The following is an 18,975-nucleotide window of genomic DNA, read 5'->3' on the forward strand; positions in this document are numbered from 1 at the left end:
TGTGCCCCCCATCCATGACGGAGGTTCCATCCCCTCTGCTTTGACCCCCCCAGTGCCGCAGGATCCCCAGGAACAGTGCAGGGACTGTGGGGGACCCCAAGGGCTGGGGGGGCACGGGGGTTAACCAGCACTAGGGGAGTCCCTTAGGGTTTGGTCCTTTCCCCCCGGTTGTCTCCCAGGAACCCCTGTTACCATCAGCACCCCCCCCCCAATTTACTGGGACCCCCCCATTCACTGCTTCCCCCCTTCCCTGACTCCCCCAAAGCGCTGGGACCCCCCGAGCCATGAGCCCCCCCCAGTGCGCCAGGACCCCCCACTCACCTCCCATCCCCCATCCATGGGAACCCCCCCAAATCACAGCAGCACAAGGAGAAGAAGCCAACACCTTCCCCACACCCAGCATGGATCACCAGGACCACGGATCAGCAGGGCTCTGCCCAACGGGGGTCACTGGGGATCATCCAGCCCGGATCCTCCCATGGGGGATGGAGCTGGAGCAGCGCACCGAGCTCTTCCCTCACTCTCTTCCTCCACTCCAAGCTCTTCCCTCACTCCAAGCTCTTTCCTCACTCTCTTCCCTCACACCAAGCTCTTCTCTCACTCTCTTCCTTCACTCCAAGCTCTTCCCTCACTCTCTTCCCTCACTCCAAGCTCTTCCCTCACTCCAGGCACTCACAGGGCTTCCCTTAGTGGTGCCTCCGTTGGTGCTGGGTCAAGGCTGAGCTCTGTGAGAAGCTCTTCCCACACTTCCCACACTCGTAGGGCCTGTCCCCTGTGTGGATGTGCTGGTGTGTTCTCAGGTGTGAGCTCCGCCCAAAGCTCTTCCCACATTCCAACACTCCTAGGGCCATTCCCCAGTGTGGATCACCAGGTGTGCCATCAGGCCAGACTTGTGTCTGAAACCCTTCCCACACTTCCCACACTCGTAGGGCCTCTCCCCGGTGTGGATGCGCCGGTGCACGGTGAGGTGGGAGTTGTGCTTGAAGCCCTTCCCGCAGTCGGGGCAGTGGAAGGGCCTCTCCTCTGTGTGAATCCGCTCATGTACGAGGAGATCAGAGCTGGTCCGAAACCTCTTCCCACACTGGGGACACTCATAGGGCCTCTCCCCTGTGTGGATGCGCTGGTGTCTTCTCAGGTCTGAGCTCTGCCCAAAGCTCTTCCCACACTCCCCACACTCGTAGGGCCTCTCCCCGGTGTGGATCCTCTGGTGTCGGATCAGGTGGTCGCTCCGACTGAAACCCTTCCCACATTCCAAGCACTTGTGGGGCTTCTCCCTGCCATGAGGCTTCTCCACCAGCTCTGAGCTCTGGCTGGATCTCTGCCCGCCTTCCTGGTTCAGGGGGGCTCTTTCCTCCCCGCAGCTCCCTGGGCTGGGTTTGCAGCTCCTCCTCCTGCAGTATCTCCGGGGCTTTTCCTCCTCCTCCATCCAGACACGCCCTGGCAATGAAAAATCCTGGTTTCGGGAAAAAAACAAGAGGAGAGCACCTTGGAGTGGAGGTTCCTCCTTGCTCCAGTTCATCTCAGGAAGTCATTGGGAATCTTGTGTCTGTAAGAACCTCCAAAACACCAAGATTTAGCCCCAAAATCCCACAAACTTTAAGATACAGATCAAAAACTCCCCAAACATCACAAGTCAGCAAAAACCTCCTCCAAAACAAAGATTCAGCTGCCACATGAAAACAAAGCAACATCTGGGAAACGCAGAGTGCACATGGAAGGATCAGGATTTTCTGTGAAGGATTCGGTTTGGGTCCCTGCAGAAAGGAAAGATTTTGCAGAAAGCTCAGCAGCTCTCAGAGGATGAGCACCCACAGGCAGTGACCGGGGCTGCAGGAGTGGCAGAAGAAGGCCCTGCAGCACTTGGGCACAAAGGCACAGCAGCTGAAGGCAAGGAGGGATGAGCAAAAGGCCAAGCTGAAGGCAAAGGCCATGGCAGAGTTCCCACAGCCCCTGAGGGACCAACCCCAGGGCCCAAGGGGGCCCCAGCACCCAGGGGACGGCCTCGGCCACAAGCACCTGGCAGAGGCATTGCCCTCCTGGCCAGGGCAGAGCCCACCCAAACAGCCCCTGGGAAGGAGTCAGGGCTCCAGCTGCAGCCCACAAGGACACTGCAAGCACAGACAGCAGCACCCTCAGGAGGAGCGAGACCACCCCTGCATGGACATGGATTGTCAGGGCTCTCTGAGCTCCCATCCCACCGGGGACCCACCACACTGCAGCCCTGGAGAACATCCAGGCTGGGTCTACATCCAGAGGAGGCCTCTCCTGATGGACACAGGGGCCTCTCCATCCACTCTCAATCTTACACCTAAGGGGGGAAAATTGTAAAGGAATGTTTTAATTATTAAGGGAATAAATGGAAAAGCTGAGCTGGTGTCATTTGTTCAATCACTCTTAGGAGCTGTGGAGGATAGGTTTGAAATAAACCGATTTCTTTTCTTCCTACTGTGATTGTAATTAACTAGGAAGGAATTTGATGGTGGCATTGTAATACTGTAAAAGGTGATACAGAGGCTATTGCTGCTGTACCTTTGTGTCAAATGTCTGGCAAGGCCTATGCTGAAGGGAACCCAGACTTGTGGGATGCCCCAGAGGGAAAATTTGATGTGGAGCCTCTCCAAATTACTAGGAAGCAACCAGGACAAGTGGGGGCTAAAAGCAACACCCTGTTCCAGGGGAGGGAAGGAAGGGCTCACAGCCTGGTATGGAGTCCCTGCTAAAGGCAGGGCTTTTGGAGCCAGGGATGTCTCCCTACAGCACTCCTATCCTGCCAGTCAGGGAATCTGATGGCTCCAATGAGGAGCACAAGAACAAGTGGAAGACAAAGCCTCTATGAAATGGCTGAATTTTCTAGATAAAAAACAACTTTGGAGTATTAGGGGAAAAGTGCAAATGGTAGAGAAAAACGTTAAATATTTGGGACATATTTTGACTGAAGTTTCGTGGTTGAATGACCCAGAGAAGGTGTGGGCAATCTCAGAAGTAAGGTTATCCAGGACCAAAAAGGAGCAGAGACAATTCTGAGAATTATTAGGGAATTACACAGCCTGGACTGAGGATTCTCTGTTCCAGACAGAACATTGTAGGACTTTTTAACCCCAGACAGCCTCCATGCTGTGGTATGGACAGGAGAAAGTGAATAAAACTTAGGAAAATGAATACCCAAAAATATTGATGCTTCAGCTGTGGCTCTTCCAGACTCAGAAAAGAAATTAAAAATGTAGGTAAATGTTCAACAGGGCCATGCCAAAGGAATTCTTGGGCCAAAATATTTCACCCAGTGGCCAGAGTGACCTCATTGTCTGCAGAATTGTGCAGCCACAGCTTCAACGGGAACCGAGGCCCAAAACCTGATGACAACAGGATCTCCAACTGTTCCAGTCTGCCATCAAGTTCAAGCTTTGATAACCAAAAGAGCCTCGCAATGGATGAGCAGTGCTCGGTTATTACAGTGTGGAACTTGTTCAGTGGCACAGGAGGATTCAGAACTGAGGACAGGGGAAGGGTTTAACCCAGCCTCCTGTTTGAACAGCCCCCAGAGGGGCTGGGAAGAAACCCAGCACTGCATTCAAGTGACACAGCTCCAGACCCAGCCTGGGGGAGATTCAGGAGACATTGCCTGGCCTGAGGCAGAAAATGTCTTTGTGGATGGCTCTTCAAGGGCAGCAGAAGGGAAAAGAGTTCCAAGCCACGCTGTTATTGAGGAAAGGGAATCAGACAAAGCCCAGGTTACCCCCCATGGTCAGCTCAACCGGCACAGCTGTGTGTGCTTGTAAGAGCCTGGCACTGACATGCCCTGAGCAGGAAGGCTTCAATATCTTCTGGTGACACCATCTCACCTAACAGGGGGGCAAAAGCAATTCTGATTGCTCAGCAGCCACTGAAAGAAATAATTAATATAAAAGGGATTATGGAAGTCAAAGACTCAGAGAGCAGAACTCATTTTACAGGAAAGATCCTCCAGGGGGTTATGGCAGCTTTAGGACTACAATGGGACCTCCAGAACCCCTGGCACCCCCAGAGCTCAGGCTGGGTACAAAGAATGAAAGGGGAAAGAAAGAAACACCTTTGGAAGCTGGGGATAGAAACCAAGATGCCATGGGTATGGCTTTTGCCATTGGCTTGGGCAAGAAGAAGAGCCAGACCCAGGGCAGATATTCAATCATGTCTCCTTGCAATTGATCTCGGGAATTCCTTACCCTGGGAATTCTCCACCTAGTGCAGGGTGGAGATAAGGGATGCACATTTGAAGCAGTCTGAGGCCAGAATCCTGTCTCTGGTGCCATCTCTCCCCAGGAAGCTGGGCTGGCACAGAGCCTGCCTTGGCACTTTGCTGTTGCCAACATCCCAGCAGGACATCGGCTCCTGCCTAAGGAGTGCAGAGCAGCACCACTGGTGGCCAAGTGGCGTGGCCCGTGCCAAGTGGCCCCGAGGCCAGAAACAGCCGCCAGCACAGCTGAGCACGGGGGACCCCTCAGCCTCGGCTCCAGGTCTCTGCAGCCCCGGAGATTTGCACTTCCCGCCTGCAGCAGGAGGATGGGAGGCCCCCACTGAGCTGCACTGAAGGCAGCGCAGCAGCAGCCAGGGCTCCACAGCGGGGCAAGGCCCTGGGCCTGCCCACACATCCTCTGCTGAAATCCTCGGCCTGGCCACCCTCCTTTGGCAGCTCCAGCCACCGGGGACAGCCCTTGCTGCCACTGCTGCAGCTTCAGCGCTCTCTGGGCCTGCCCTGCCACAGCTGCTGGGCAAGAGCACGGCACAATTCCACTCTGGCTCTCACTTACACTCACACACTGCCCTGCCTGCCATGGCATTGATGGAAAATACACCAGCTCATAGACTTTAACATTGTTAACCTTTCATTTCTCTACTCAGGCTTGCTTTGCCTTGGCCTTGGGGGAAGAAATGTTAAAGGTTTTGTTAAGGGATGTTACACCACTCCATGGAGATGAGTTTAACATCTCAACACACTGGGAATGGCCCAAAAGATACCCACAGAGATAACGACCAGCAGCAAAACATCAACCCCAGCAGCAAACAGCAACCAACACCTACCCCAGACACTGCCAGGGCTGCAGACACCTAGTCTGCAAAAGGCTGAGAAGGAAATCCAGCACTTCCCACCTCATTAACAGCAGAAGCAAAGAAATCTGCACAACTTGAAACTACAGATCAATAAACCAGTGGATTTAGATTGCTTTAGACTGTATTAAGTCAGGCAAAAATCGAGTAAAACCCACGTGTCATGGAACGATTTTCTCTGCACACCCGGGCTATGTGGGGATGGAATGATTTCTGTTGCACATCCTGGCCAGAATCAAGAAATGCCTTGACTCTAACACTAAACATATTGGTGCAGTTTTTCTTTTTCCTGCAGCTTCAGTGCAAAGTATATAGCATGAGAATATTTTTTAAAATAATCCTACTTCTATATCGCTGGTTAGGTTTGGTCAGGGAAGTAAGAATTGTTTTTTACTCTGAGAAGAAGGAGAAAAAAATTATTGGCCTTGGAACTTTTTTGTGTGTTTTCGTTTCGCTTTTAGCGATGCCAAAATTTTGGTCAGGGTTTTTTGACATTCACCTTTGGGCTGCATTTTGCAAAACTAGAAGAGATTTAAAGGTGCCCTTTTAACTCGTAAACATTAAAAAGAGGATTTGAAGGGAAAAAAAAAAGCTGCAGGTTGTAGGGGGGCACATGTGAGGCTGCTGAAGCTGCTCTGGAAGAGAAGCTGCATTCCAGGAACCCAGGAGAGGAGCTTTAGAAATGCAAATTAACACTGCTGGGGCAGAGTGGGGACAAGGTACCTGGCTCTTCTTGCCTGGGGCAGGAATTGGCTGATTCCCTCTGCCCCTCACCCCAAGCTCTGCCTGCTTGCACAGATGGAATCTGCACGGCTGAAGGCAGAGCCCATGGTGAGGATCTGACTCTGAAACAGAAATGGCTGAGGCTGCAAAGGGAAACAGCAAATGGAGAATGTTGTGAAAACTTCACTAAAATAAGGGGTGGGGGGGGTAATCCCTCTGCCTACTCCAACATCTGCTGCCACTGTCTGTGCTGTACAGGGTGTATCAGAGCACTGGGGCTTTTGCTAGAACAAGTCCAGGGAAATTTATTGGAATTCAAGTATTTGATGATGTAATTAGAAAAATGCGGTCAATTGATGCAGCCCTGGCTGCAGGGAGCACCCAGAAATGGGGAAAAGATGAAGGGCCACCAGAACAAATCCTACAACACCATGGACCAGACCCTGGGAACCCAAACCAATTCATATCAGGAGGCAGAGAACCCATTTATCATTTCAATGGCATCATTAGATTAAAAGCTGTCCTCAAAAGAAGAAGCACCCAGACAGCTCCAGCTCCTGACCTTCCTGCCGACCAATCCACTGAAAGAGGAACACAACATTTCACCAGGGGATGGGATCAGATTATCTGTGAGCAGAAAAAAAAAGTAAGTTTGTGCAAAACTAAATGGCTCAAACTGCTGTTGGCCAAGAGATGACAAGGGAAAAGTGCTGAGAAAGATAACAAAGGAAAAGGGAGAGCAGTTTATGTATTGGTCCAAACATGGAAAGGATGGGAATGGGACACGCTTTCGTGGCTCCCCGGCACACCAGGGGTTAAACAAATGCTGCTTCTCCTCTTCTGTGCTGCAGCAACTCTCATCTTTTTACCATGCTCCACACCTTGGCAGTGCAGCTCATCCAGCAGCTGAGCCAGGGGATGCAGGTGGCAGCCAGGCCTCCTGATCCACAAACGGCCACAAAAGGACAGGGAATGAGGGCACCGAGAATAATCCCAAACCCAAAGAGGATGCGGGAAGAACAAAACAAAGTCAAGGAGTGAATCTGCCTGGAGAGAGAGCCAGGCACTTGTAGATAAGGAAGTTACGGGGGAAAACCATCAGTTCCAATAAATTTCACAAATTGAGCCACACAATTTCTCAAAGTCCCGCTAAATTCCCGAACTTCCAGGAGAATAAAGGCTTAACAGAGCCATGAATATCGGCTGGTATACAAAAGGAGGGTGCATATTAACGAGGACAGGCAGCAGGCGCATCGGGAAGTCTGAACCTTCCAAGGACCTCAGCCCGTGGGCAAAGGCAGAGGGAGATGCGGCCGGGAAAATGAGGATAAAAAGGAGGCTGCGGATTACAACCATGGCAGAGAGCGCACGGCAAATGCCCCACGGCCTCTCCCCCTGCTCGGCAATAAAGTCACTTTTACAGGACTCCTCGCTCTCCTCCGGCAACAGAAACCTCCGGCGACGGGAATTTCCCCGCACGCTCCCGGCCGCGGGGCAGCCCCCTCTGTCCTACCCACAGCAGCCGGGCCGAGCCAGCGCTGCTCCGGCAGCGGCTCCTGCCCAGGCCCCGGCGGGAAGGAGACCGCGGGCAGCCGCTCCCGCCGCGCCCTCAGCCCGGGGCCGGCACGGGCCGGACTCGGCACCACCGACCCGCCGCAGCCCCCTGCCGCCCCCTCCGCCCGCAGCCAGCCCCGAGCCCCCGCAGAACCCAGCGCGGCTCCCACCTGCGCCGGGGCCGCCTCCGAGCTCCGCCGACGCCGCCTCACCGCGCTCCGGCCGCTGCCGCCGCTCCCGGGCCCGCACAGACGCTCCCGGCGCCAATGGCGCCGCTGCCTGCCCACGGCCGCCCTCAGCCCGCCGCCGGGGCCGTGCTGCGCCCCGCTCCCACCAATCACAACACAAACAAACAAACACACAAACAAACTTCTCCTCACCTCCCGCCACGGCTTTCCCGGCTCTGCGCCTTCCGTGCCTCCGCCTCTGCGGGAAGCCCGGGAGCCTCCCTTCTCCTGCCCCTCATTAGTGCATCGGTGCTTCGCTTTCATTTCCCCCAAAAAGGGAAACCTGCCCAAAGCCCTGTGGGCGAGCGGGGGAGGGGAGAGATTTCTGGCAGAAAACTCCAAAGACTCAGAGCAGGATGAGGAGAAGTCAGTGCAGAGCCTTAAATGCAGCTTTCCCCACGCCTCCCTGCTCCCAGCTGCACCTCCTCCCCCGGCAGGGCAGGAGACAGGGAATGGGGCCATGCTCAGCTCATCCCCCGCGGCTTCTCCCTCTGCTCAGGGACAGGAGTCGTTCCCTGCTGCACCCTGCGCTCTCTCCCAGCCGAGACTTCTCCAGGAACTTCTCCGAGCCGAGTCCATCCCCTGGGGCACAGCCCCCTCCAAGTGCTGCAGCGTGGGTCACTGTGCCACGGGCTCGGTCCTGCCAGGCCAGGCTGCTCCAGCGGGGCCCCTCTGCCCGCGGGGTCACAGCCTCCTCTCAGGCATCCCCGAGCTCCAGCCTGGCTCCTCCAGGGGCTGCAGGGGGATCTCTGCATCCCCACGGACCTGCAGGGGGATCTCTGCATCCCCACGGAGCTGCAGGGGGATCTGTGCAGCCCCATTGTAATATAAATTGTGGAATAATTCGTGATTATGTAAAATATACATGAAGTCAGTTGTGCTAGTAGAAAAAGATTCTTAAAGTTTTAAAAGACCTGAAGACCCAGCCGGGAAAGACTGGAAACCACAGATGACAGAGAAAGAAAGACCTAATATACAATTGAAAACACATGGCTCCCTGCAGAGATGGGCACTTTCCGGGGATACTCCACCAGACGCCCAAGGTGAAAAATGCACATATGTTAGTTTGAATAGTAGTGCTGTATTAACATTTTAATAGTACTGTAAATGTAGTTGTGTAGTTAAATTGAAGCTTTAGTAGTTAAAATAGAAACTATGTATCTGGGTTTTCTTTTAAGGAATGACATACTCGCTTTGACATAACCATCACAGAACACCTAAACCTTCCAAAGAAGAGGAATTTATGGTTTTCTTGTCAGAAGAATCTAATTTCTTCAGGCCTTGCTCGGACTCGAAGACACCATGGGGATTAAAGGAAACAGTTGGCATATAACAGACAGAGTTTCTTGTTTTAAATAGAATATATGCATAACCGTGAAGGATATATGAATATGCAATAGTGTAGTTTTAGGGGTGATTCCTTTTTTCACAAGGTATGCTTGTTATGGCTTAAGTGCCCCAGAGCATCTGGACATCCTTAAGTCTTTGGTTTTTATTGTCTTGTAATTGTCCTAACTCTAAATTTTTATTACTCTAATTGTATTACTATTTTAATAACCATGTTATTATTATTAAAAATTTAACAGCCAAGTGATTGGCGTTTTTCACAATTATGGTAGGATGGTTTTTAACACCTCTCTGCCGGGGCCTTGGGAGAGTCAGGGTGAGGAAGACGGGTCCTGCCCTATTTAGGCAGCCTCGCTCTGTTCCCCTGGTGTGTGACCAGACACAGGTTATGATCTATGGGCAAAAGGAGACAATAAAACAAAGAAAAGGGAAAGCATTCCCTAAAACCACAGTAATTAGCCCCAAGACTAAAGTGTACACGAAGAACCAAGACCCAAGGACAAAGGATAGGTGAGTATTTGTTGGGATGGGGCCGATAAGGGGGAATGAATGTGTGTGACAGAAGCTGCTGGGTATCCCAGACTTGCCAAGTGATTGCTGTAGTCTCTCATGCTGCATTTCGTCTTTTTCATGTGAAAAACGGCCAGTAAAGAGACCAAGCGAGTGATAAAAAAAGAGAGAATCCCTCCCAGAGAAACTGGGACTGGATCTTAGGAAGAAGAGGAACCCCGTGGAGTGCCGGATTGAGGGATAAGAGTGCCCAAGAGCATCCAGGATTCAAACCTGCTGGTTTGAGGGATTAACATTCCAACAGCACTCAGGGTGTAGATAAGCAATGTAGACTGTTTGAAAGTAAAAAGTATCTTCTTGTTGTATGTGAGAGTTAGTGAAAAATAAAAGTGAGTAAATGTAGATGAATGGTAGTATATGTAATGTAGATTGTTTTTTATGACCTTTTCTTTATCTCCTTGGAGAGAGTGTTAGAGTGTTTCCTGGCAGTCGAAAAGAGAGTATTGCAGAGAAAAATTCCTCACTTGCTGTCCTCCCCCTGCCCTCAACTCTATTCATATTTTGTCCATTCCCTCTTCAAAATACAGATTTGTAAAACTCATGCTCTGTGTCCTCAGATGCCCTTCCCAAATCAAACCTTGGCTTCGTTGCAAATTGCATTGCACTAACTAGCATTGCCTTAAATTTGTTTTGGTGCAGGCAGGGTCACTTTGGAAGTAAGTTGTTGTTTACTTTGTTCCTGCAACCTTTTCAAGCTTGTGAATGGAAAATTGTGATAGCAAACCAAGTCTTTCTTTTTGCACTGTCAGCTGTGAGTGGCTGGTAGCCTTGGTGGAGGGTGCCGTGAATTACAGGCCTGCAGAGCACACATAACAAAAGTAATTTACTTTGTAAGGAAGTTGAAAAAGGGGGGAGAGGTGATTGGCAGACTCACCTCTCCAGGATGTAGGATTAATGTTAGAAAGTGGACTGATATTGGAATGTGACTGCTGAAATGTGAAGAGAGAAAAAGAAAGAGAAAGAGATAGAAAGGGAGAGAGAGAGAGAAAGAGAGCGAAGGGGAGAGCGAAACACACCCCCAAGGTCCCCTCAGCCACAGCTATCTGTAAGTTCTCCCCCATTCCTGCTAGGCAGAGTGACAACAAGGAGGGGGGGAAGTGGGGAAGGACAGAGTTAAACCCAAGGCTGTGAGCAGGACCACCAGTAGAGATAAGATCAAGGCAGAGATTGTGACTCTCACAAAGTGGTTTATTGTCTTAAGCAAGATTTCTTTTTTCTTTCTGATTGCTGTTGTTAAGAAGAGAAGGCTTTTGTTCTGAAGACTAAAAGTCTGTAAGACTAAAACAGTTAAATGTTACCCAAAAAGTAAAAGGCAAGAGATGTGATACATCTCATGTTAAAATTGGCCTGGTCTTTTTTATTTAACTAATTATAGCTCACAGGAAGAAGAATTGGTCTCTGCAGCTATTAACACAGCTGGATACAAAAGAAGAAGTGGCTGTAGAAAAAGAGTTTAGTTAAACTCAGAAAGTTTTAAAGAAAACTAATGGTAAAAGTTAATGCACTATTGTTTTTCTTTTAACACTGTGCTATTAAGAAATCCTTTCCAGGTACCACTGAAGCAGCAATCCAAACCACGGAAAGAGGGTGAATTCATGCCAGCAAAACCAAAGGACTTGTGAGGAAACTTGAGGAATGGACTATCACATCTAAACCGGGTGATACCAAATTGACTTCCAACCAGGACTGGGTGGTAATGGTTTGGGAAGACCCAAATGATCCAAGGCAGGTACAAAGAACAACACCTCACTGAGAAATAAGGCAAAGCTTGCATCACTGGTTTTAAGTCCGGCCTGAATAAACCCTGAGACGCCTCCGACACCTCCTTGGCAGAGGAACACTGCCACTTCAAACAGGAGGATCGGGAGTGTTTCAGTCAAAGAGTTCTTATAGCCTGGCCTCAGCCTGTGGCTTGTACAGGGAAGAAGGGAAATTGCCATCAGTACTATTCTGTATACTTTATGTGATTCATCCCAATACTGGGCACGCTAGCTGGGTTACAAGTGAATGTTCAAATTATGGGAATAATTGGTGTTGCAGTTCACAAAATCTATGTTCTTGTTGCAAGAGGTATCGAGCCCTGAATCAATTCCCTATAGAGATAGAACCCAAAACAACTGAAGTAATAACTTTGTTTTGTGGATGGATTATTAGTGCCTGTTGACTGAGAGATACCTGAGGAACGGTGGGAAGCCACAGTTAAGGAGTGTCGAAAAGGACTTGCCTAAAAAAATGAGTAAAAAGGAGTGACAAGGGAAACAGAGGGCAAGCCTGGACTGAGCACTGTACTCACCACCGAGAAGATCACACGTACCTGCTGTGGGAAGCAACCCCACAGGCAGGGGAGGTGGGGTATAAGCCATGCCAGACCTCTGTCATTCCTGTTTCTGTCTCTCATTTGTTGTCTTTTCCCTTCTGAGATACCAGCAAGATCGTGTCCCAAATGCTACAGAAAGTATTACACGGAAAGGAACCAAAGTTCCTTTTTGTTACACACACCCATGTCAACAGCCACAGACCCACCCAAACTGAGTACCTGCAGGCAAAATGGGGAAAATATTGGATTACAAGGAACTTAGGAAAAAGTAGTAATACTTGGGGCATGGAATGTCCAAAAGGAGAGAGATGGATTTGTTTTACATTTGATCTTAGAGATATAGTCCAAGATTCGGTAAAAAGGCAATTAGTAAACAAAAAGGTGAAACCAGCAGAGCAATCTAGCTCTGTATTAACCCCAAATTATATACTGCATCGTATTATAGGACTCCAAGCAGTTATAGAGGAGATAACAAACAAAGCTGCTCAGGCACTGGAATTAATACTGAGTCAGCAAAGCCAAACTATAACTGCAGTGTATTAAAATAGGTTGGCTTTACGCTATTTATTGGCTAAAGAATGGGGTGTACAGATTGTTGAAAATAGATGGCAATGAGGGCGTCATCCTGGAAAAAACAAAGGATATCAGAAAAAAATTATGACCCTGGTATCAGTCCAAAAAAAACCAAACGGAAAATAATGTCAATAACTAACAGGTGGGGTAATGTATTGAGAATGGGATGGTGGAAGAAATTAGGATTCTTCCTTTTATGTGTTGCAAGTGTTTTGATATTTCTTCTTTGTTTAATCCCATGTTTTATTTGATTACCAACAGAGTCCAAAGAATGCAAGAGGATAAGAAATATTGCTCAAGCCAAATGATTTACAAAGAATAAAAGGAGGGATTGTGACAAATACATACTTACAATTGGCTTTTCGCAACTGTTACAATGAATATTATATGTGCCATGTCAGAAAGTTTATGCTGTTCCATAGGATCTCAATTCCATATAATCCCAGTCCAGTTTGTCCCAGTCCATAGGATCCCAGTTCCATATTTGATCCCAGTCCCTATTTTATCCCAGACTATATTTGATCCCAGTCCGTATTTGATCCCAGTCCCTAGTTGATCCCAGTCCATATTGCGAGGACGCTGGACTCCAGGACGCTTTGGGTGGATGGAGACGAGAGATCTCTGGAGGCTGCCCTTAGAATATCTGGTTTATTAGAGAGGGTGAAAGGCCCTGCTTGGAGTCACCAGACCTGACCCGTGGCAGGCCCGAGGGCGTGGGGGAAGGGAGAGGCAAGGGGTAGAGGGAGATAAGAGAGGATCCCAAGAGGATGTTCCAGGAGAGGGGCAGTTCCAAGAGAAGGGAAGTTCCAAGAGAGCGTCTGGCTCCTCAGGGACTCCTTGTCAGGGGCTTCAAGGTGGGCTGGAACAAGACTTGGGCCAATGGGGTCACAGACTCCTGATGCTTCAGGGGAGGGTTACAGGTGTGGGATGAACCATACATTGGGGTGAGATCCAACAGTCCATTTGACCCTTGGACCTACCTGTAGGTAAGGGCATTGTTCAACCAGAAGGGGGGATTGTCTTCATCCTGGCTGTACGATTCTGTTCTACTTGTGCAGTGACTACGGTTTGATATGTCACAACTTGTTACCATCTCAGTCTCTGTATTTTCTAAACCTTTTGCCAGGCAGTCGTATTTATAAGGCTTTCCTATTTGAGCTTCCCCAAGACATATGATCTCAGGCCACATGATCCCAGTCCATATCTGACCCCAGTCCCAATTTTATCCCAGTCTATATTTGATCCCAGTCCATATCATCCCAATCCATATCTGATCCCCGTCCCAATTTTATCCCAGTCTATATTTGATCCCAGTCCATATGATCCCAGTCCATATCTGACCCCAGTCCCAATTTTATCCCAGTCTATATTTGATCCCAGTCCATATCATCCCAATCCATATCTGATCCCCGTCCCAATTTTATCCCCGTCTATATTTGATCCCAGTCCATAGGATCCCAATCCACATCAGATCCCAGTCTCTATTTGAACACAGTCCGTAGTTGATCCAGGTCTCTAGTTGATCCAAGTCCATATGATCTCAGTCCCATTTTGATCCCAGTCTGTAGGATCCCAGTCCCTATTTTATCCGAGTCCCTTGTTGATACCAGTCCATAGGATCCCAGTCCATATTTGATTCTTGTCCGTATTTGATCCCAGTTCAGTTCATTCCAGTCTGTAGGGCCCCAGTCCCTAATTTATCCCAGTCCCTAGTTGATCCTAGACCACAGGATCTCAGTGCATATTTGATCCCAATCTCTGGTTGATCCCAGTCTATATGGCCCTGCACACATTCCAGAGGTCTGGAATTTCAGCTCTCAGCCAGGGAAAGACATTCCCTTTGCCCTCGAAGGCAAAGCTCTTGAGAAGGGGCTGAAAGCCAAGTGGAGCAAAATCCTACAGAGACATTTCACTGCAGGCCTCCATAACTTCAGCTCCTGAACTAAGAAATAAAATAATAATTGGGAAATAAAATAATTAAAAAATCAGGGGTGGGTCATTGGGGGCAGAGGGGGCAATTAAATAAGAGGAGGATTCAATTAAATCAGGGAAGGATCTTTGGTGGTCCCTGAGGAAATTAAATTGGGGGAGGGTCTTTGGAGATCCCTGGCTCAAGGGAGACACAGAGAGAGAAACAGAGCAGGCAAAGAGAGGTGGGAGGGAAAGGAGGACATAAACAAAATCAGATGAGAAGGTGGTGCCCTGAAAAACAGAACTGCCACGGACTGGAGATGAACAGCAAAGAAATCACTAAGTCTGTAAGTTTTATTTGCTATCAAATACATCCCAGCCACCCAGCCCCACACAATCCCCATCCCATGTCTCCAAATCAGGATCCCACTTCTCCCAGTCTCCTCCCAAACCCATCTCAACCTGGCAGCTGTGAAATCGAGTGAGTTTGGTGTGGGTTGGTTTTTTTTGAGGTGGGAACAAACAAATTGAAGAGGGATTGAGCCTTTATGTGTTAAAATTCAGTTGTTTTCAGTGGGATGTGAGTGGTTTTGAGGTGAAAGATTGATCCCTCTTGGCTTTTGGAGTGCAGAGAGATTGAGAAGAGAAAAAAATGAAGGTCAACACAAAAGGAGAAGCAGCCAGGTGTGTTCTCAACATGGATCACAGGGAATGTGGGTCACCAGGGCTGTGCCCAATGTGGGTCCTCCAGTGGGGGATGGAGTTTAGCTCTTCTCGCACTCGGGGCACTCGCAGGGCTTCCCTTACCGGTGCCTCTGTTGGTGTTGGGTCAAGTGAGAGCTCTGTGAGAATCTCTTCCCACACCGGGGACACTCGTAGGGCCTCTCCCCGGTGTGGATGCGGCGATGCTGGATGAGGGTGGAGTTCTGCCTGAATCCTTTCCCGCAATCGGGGCAGCGGAAGGGCCTCTCCTCCGTGTGAATCTGATAGTGCCGGAGGAGACAGGCGCTGGTCTGAAACCTCTTCCCACACCTGGAACACTCGTAGGGCCTCTCCCCAGTGTGGGTCCTCTGGTGCATGATCAGGTGGGAGCTCTGGCTGAAGCTCTTCCCGCACTCCCCACACTCGTAGGGCCTCTCCCCGGTGTGGATGCGCCGGTGCCTGATGAGGTTGGAGTTCTGCCTGAATCCCTTCCCGCAGTCGGGGCAGCAGAAGGGCCTCTCCTCTGTGTGAACCCGATAGTGCTGGAGGAGATCGGAGCTGGTCTGAAACCGCTTCTCACACTTGGAACACTCGTAGGGCCTCTCCCCAGTGTGGATCCTCTGGTGCCTGCTCAGGTTGGACCTCTGGCTGAAGCTCTTCCCACACTTCCCACACTCGTAGGGCCTCTCCCCAGTGTGGGTCCTCTGGTGCATGATCAGGCTGGAGCTCCGGCTGAAGCTCTTCCCACACTCCGAGTACTTGTGGGGCTTCTCCCCATCATGGAGCTGCTCAGGGACCCCCGGCTCCGTGCTCTGGCTCCATCTCCGGCCGCCTCCCCGGCCCAGGGTGGGTCTTTCCCCCTCAGATCCCCGCGATCTGCGTTTGCAGCCCCTCCTCGTGTGGGATCTCCGGGGCTTTTCCTCCCCGTCGGGTTCCTGCGCTGTGGAGCTGCTCAAAACGGCCTCTTCCACCAGGTTCTGCCGCGGGGATTTGTCCTCCCTGCTCTCCATCCTCAGCTCCTGCTCTGGGGGAGGAAGGACAAGGAGAGGCTCTTCCTCTTCCTCGCAGCCTCCCAGGGGCTGGGAATGGGAAATCCTGGTTTGGGGAAAACAAGGGATCAGCACGTTGAGTTTGAAGCTCCCTCTGTCCCAGTCCATCTCTACAAGACCCTGGCCACCTGGGCTCCATAAAAACCTCCCAAACACTGAGATCCAGCCCTGAAAAAGCCTCCCAGGAGTTCCCCGTCCCTGCTGCCTCCCCTTTGCTGTTCAGGGCTCCCCCCTGTCCCAGCTGCTGGGGTCACGCTTGAAATGGGGGTCCCCCTTCTCCTCGCTGCCCGCCCTCCCCAGGCTGCCGGGAGTCCCAGCAATCCCAAAAGCTCCCCCCTCTTGGCTCTCCCCATTCAGGGGTGCCGGGGCTGTTTGGGCTCCCGGGCTCCCTTTTCCCCTTCTTCCCTGCTCTGGGCTGCAGGGGCTCCAAGGAGTCCCCCCAAGGGGCCTTTTCCGCTCAGCTTCGCAGTTCTTCCTTCTCCAAACATCTCCCCAGAAAACCCAACCCAGGCACCCCCCAGGAGACCTGGCCCGAGCTCCCCCTCCCCGTTCACCTGCGGGATGGGGGGCAATGATCCCACAGGTGGGGGCTGCCAATTCAGGCAGGGCTGACCACGCGCTTCTCTCTGCTCTGCTCAATCTGCCTTTAAACCTCCTCTTCCTCTTCCTGCCGCCCCTCCTCTTCCATCCCCCCTCCTCCTCCTCCTCCTCTTCGTTATCCCCACCTCCTTCTCCTCTTCCATCCCTCCCCTTCCATACCCCCTCCTCCTCCTCCTCCCCATCCCCACCTCCCGCTCCTCCTTCATCCCTGCCGTTCCCTCCCTCCTCCTCCTCCCCCAGCAGCAGCGACACCCTCGGTTCCCGTTCCCGCAGCCCCGGCAGCCCGCGGCAGGAGCGGGGATGGAGCCGGGACAGGTCGGGATGGGCAGCGCGGGGCTCTCGGCTGCTCCCAGCCACTGTTCCAGGGGGGAACCCGGCCCGGGCCAAAGGAGAGGCAAACTGGGGAAACTGGGGGCTGCACATCCAAACTGGGGCTGCCTGGGGACCCTGCCTGGGCACTGCTGGCCCTTGGGGCTCCTCTCAGGAGATCAGGAGGGGGGAACGCAGAGAGGGCTCGGGGATGCCAGGAGTGGCAGCACTGGGAAGGACTGGTTTGTACTGGGATTGTACTGGAATCATACTGGGAGCAGCTGGGCCCATGCCAGGGCAGACTGCAGTCACCCCGAGGGAGACTGGGATCGTACTGGGATCATACTGACACAGAGTAGGAGCCTACAGAGGGCAACTGAGACCATGCTGGGGGCAAATGGGATATACTGGGAGTGACTGGGAGCAGCTGTGAGCAACTGAGATCATGCTAGGAGCAACTGGGAGGAACTGGGAGTCACTGGGTGCCTGCTGGGGATGACTGGAAACGACTGGGCTTATACTGGGATCATGCTGGAGGTGACTGGGATCATACTGGCAGTGAGTGCCACGACACTGAGGCTGACTGGGAGCGGTTGTGAGCAAATGGGATCACGCTGGAAGGAACTGGGAGTGAGTGGGAATATGCTGGAAGGAACGGGGGGACACTGTGAGAGACTGGGAGGGACAGTGAGGGTGAAAGGGGCAACTGGAACCGTGTGGAGCACAACTGGTTCGTATTGGCACTGACTGGGAGCACACTGGCATCATCTCTGGATCATACTGGGAGGGACTGGACTAATACTGGGAGTGTCTGAGAGTGACTGGGAACACACCATGCACAGCATCCCTGTACTGGAGGTGACTGGGAGCAACTTGGAGCACTCTGGGAGCAAATGGCATCATACTGGGATTGACTGGGTTGATGTAGCTGGAGGTAACTGGGACCATACTGCGAGTGATTGGAAGTTACTGGGATTATACTGGGACCATACTGGGAGTGCTGGCATGTGACAAGGATCATACTGGAGGTTACTGGGCTCATACTGGTGTTGAAAGGAAGCAACTGGGATCCCACTTTGGGCTACTGGGAGCAACTGAGAAAAACTGGGATCATGCTGCAAGCAAACTGGAGGAATTGGGAATGACTGGATGCAGGCTGGAGACAACTGGGACATACTGGGCATGACTGAGATCATACTGGGATAACAAGCACCTTACTGGGATCACTGGGAGTGTCTGGGAATGACCACAGAGATGCTGAAGGCCACTGGGATTTACTGGGGATGTCTGTAACCTTACTGGGGTGACTGGGAACACACTGGGAACAACGGGGACCATGCTGGGGAGAACTGAGAGCGAGTGGAAGTGAGTGGGTCTACACCGGGGACAACTGGACATGACTGGGACCATGCTGGGAGCAACTGGGATCATATGGGGAGTGATGGGGTTGATACAAGGGACAACTGGGGGCAACTGGGATCACACTGGGGAGAACAGGAAGCAACTGAAAGCATGCTGGGGGCAACTGGGATCCTACCGGATCTTACTTGGAGCAACTGGGATCAGGCTGGAAGCAATTGAGGACAACTGGAGTGACTGGGAACATGGTGGGAGCAACTGGGATACACTGGGAGAGACTGAAACCACAGTGGGGTTAAATGGGAACAACTGGAACCACAGTGGATGATAATGGGAGCAGCTGTACCCATGCTGGATTCATACTGGGATCCTACTGGAACTGGCTGGCATCATACTGGGAATGACTGGAAGTGTGCTGGCTGTGACTGGAACCATGCTGGAGGTGACTGGGAGCAACTGGGCCCACCCTGGGAGTGACAGGGAGTCATTCTGGGCAGGGCTGGAATCATACTGGGAGTGACTGGAACCATACTGGGGGGGACTGGGTGCAGCTGGGATCATCCTGGGAGCCACTGGGATTCCAGCAGGTGTGAATGGATCCTGGCTGGGGGTCACTGGGAGCTACTGGGCCCATGTTGGGAGGAAAATCTGG

General features: G+C 51.5%; 2 protein-coding genes across 2 annotated transcripts in view; one reads left to right on the forward strand and one right to left on the reverse strand.

Moving 5' to 3' along the window:
• The window catches only part of LOC100226816 (uncharacterized), a 1,189,242-nt gene that overhangs the window by 953,958 nt on the left and 216,309 nt on the right, over positions 1-18,975 (reverse strand). The window contains 3 exon segments of the mRNA XM_072919754.1: positions 695-838; positions 904-1,202; positions 15,112-15,794. Of these exon segments, the coding sequence (XP_072775855.1) occupies positions 695-838; positions 904-1,202; positions 15,112-15,794 (1,126 nt within the window).
• Positions 1-18,975, forward strand: part of LOC121469068 (uncharacterized) — a 662,903-nt gene that overhangs the window by 494,386 nt on the left and 149,542 nt on the right. The window lies entirely within an intron of this gene.

Source organism: Taeniopygia guttata, chromosome 30, assembly GCF_048771995.1.
Source record: "Taeniopygia guttata chromosome 30, bTaeGut7.mat, whole genome shotgun sequence".
Taxonomy (NCBI): Eukaryota; Metazoa; Chordata; class Aves; order Passeriformes; family Estrildidae; genus Taeniopygia; species Taeniopygia guttata.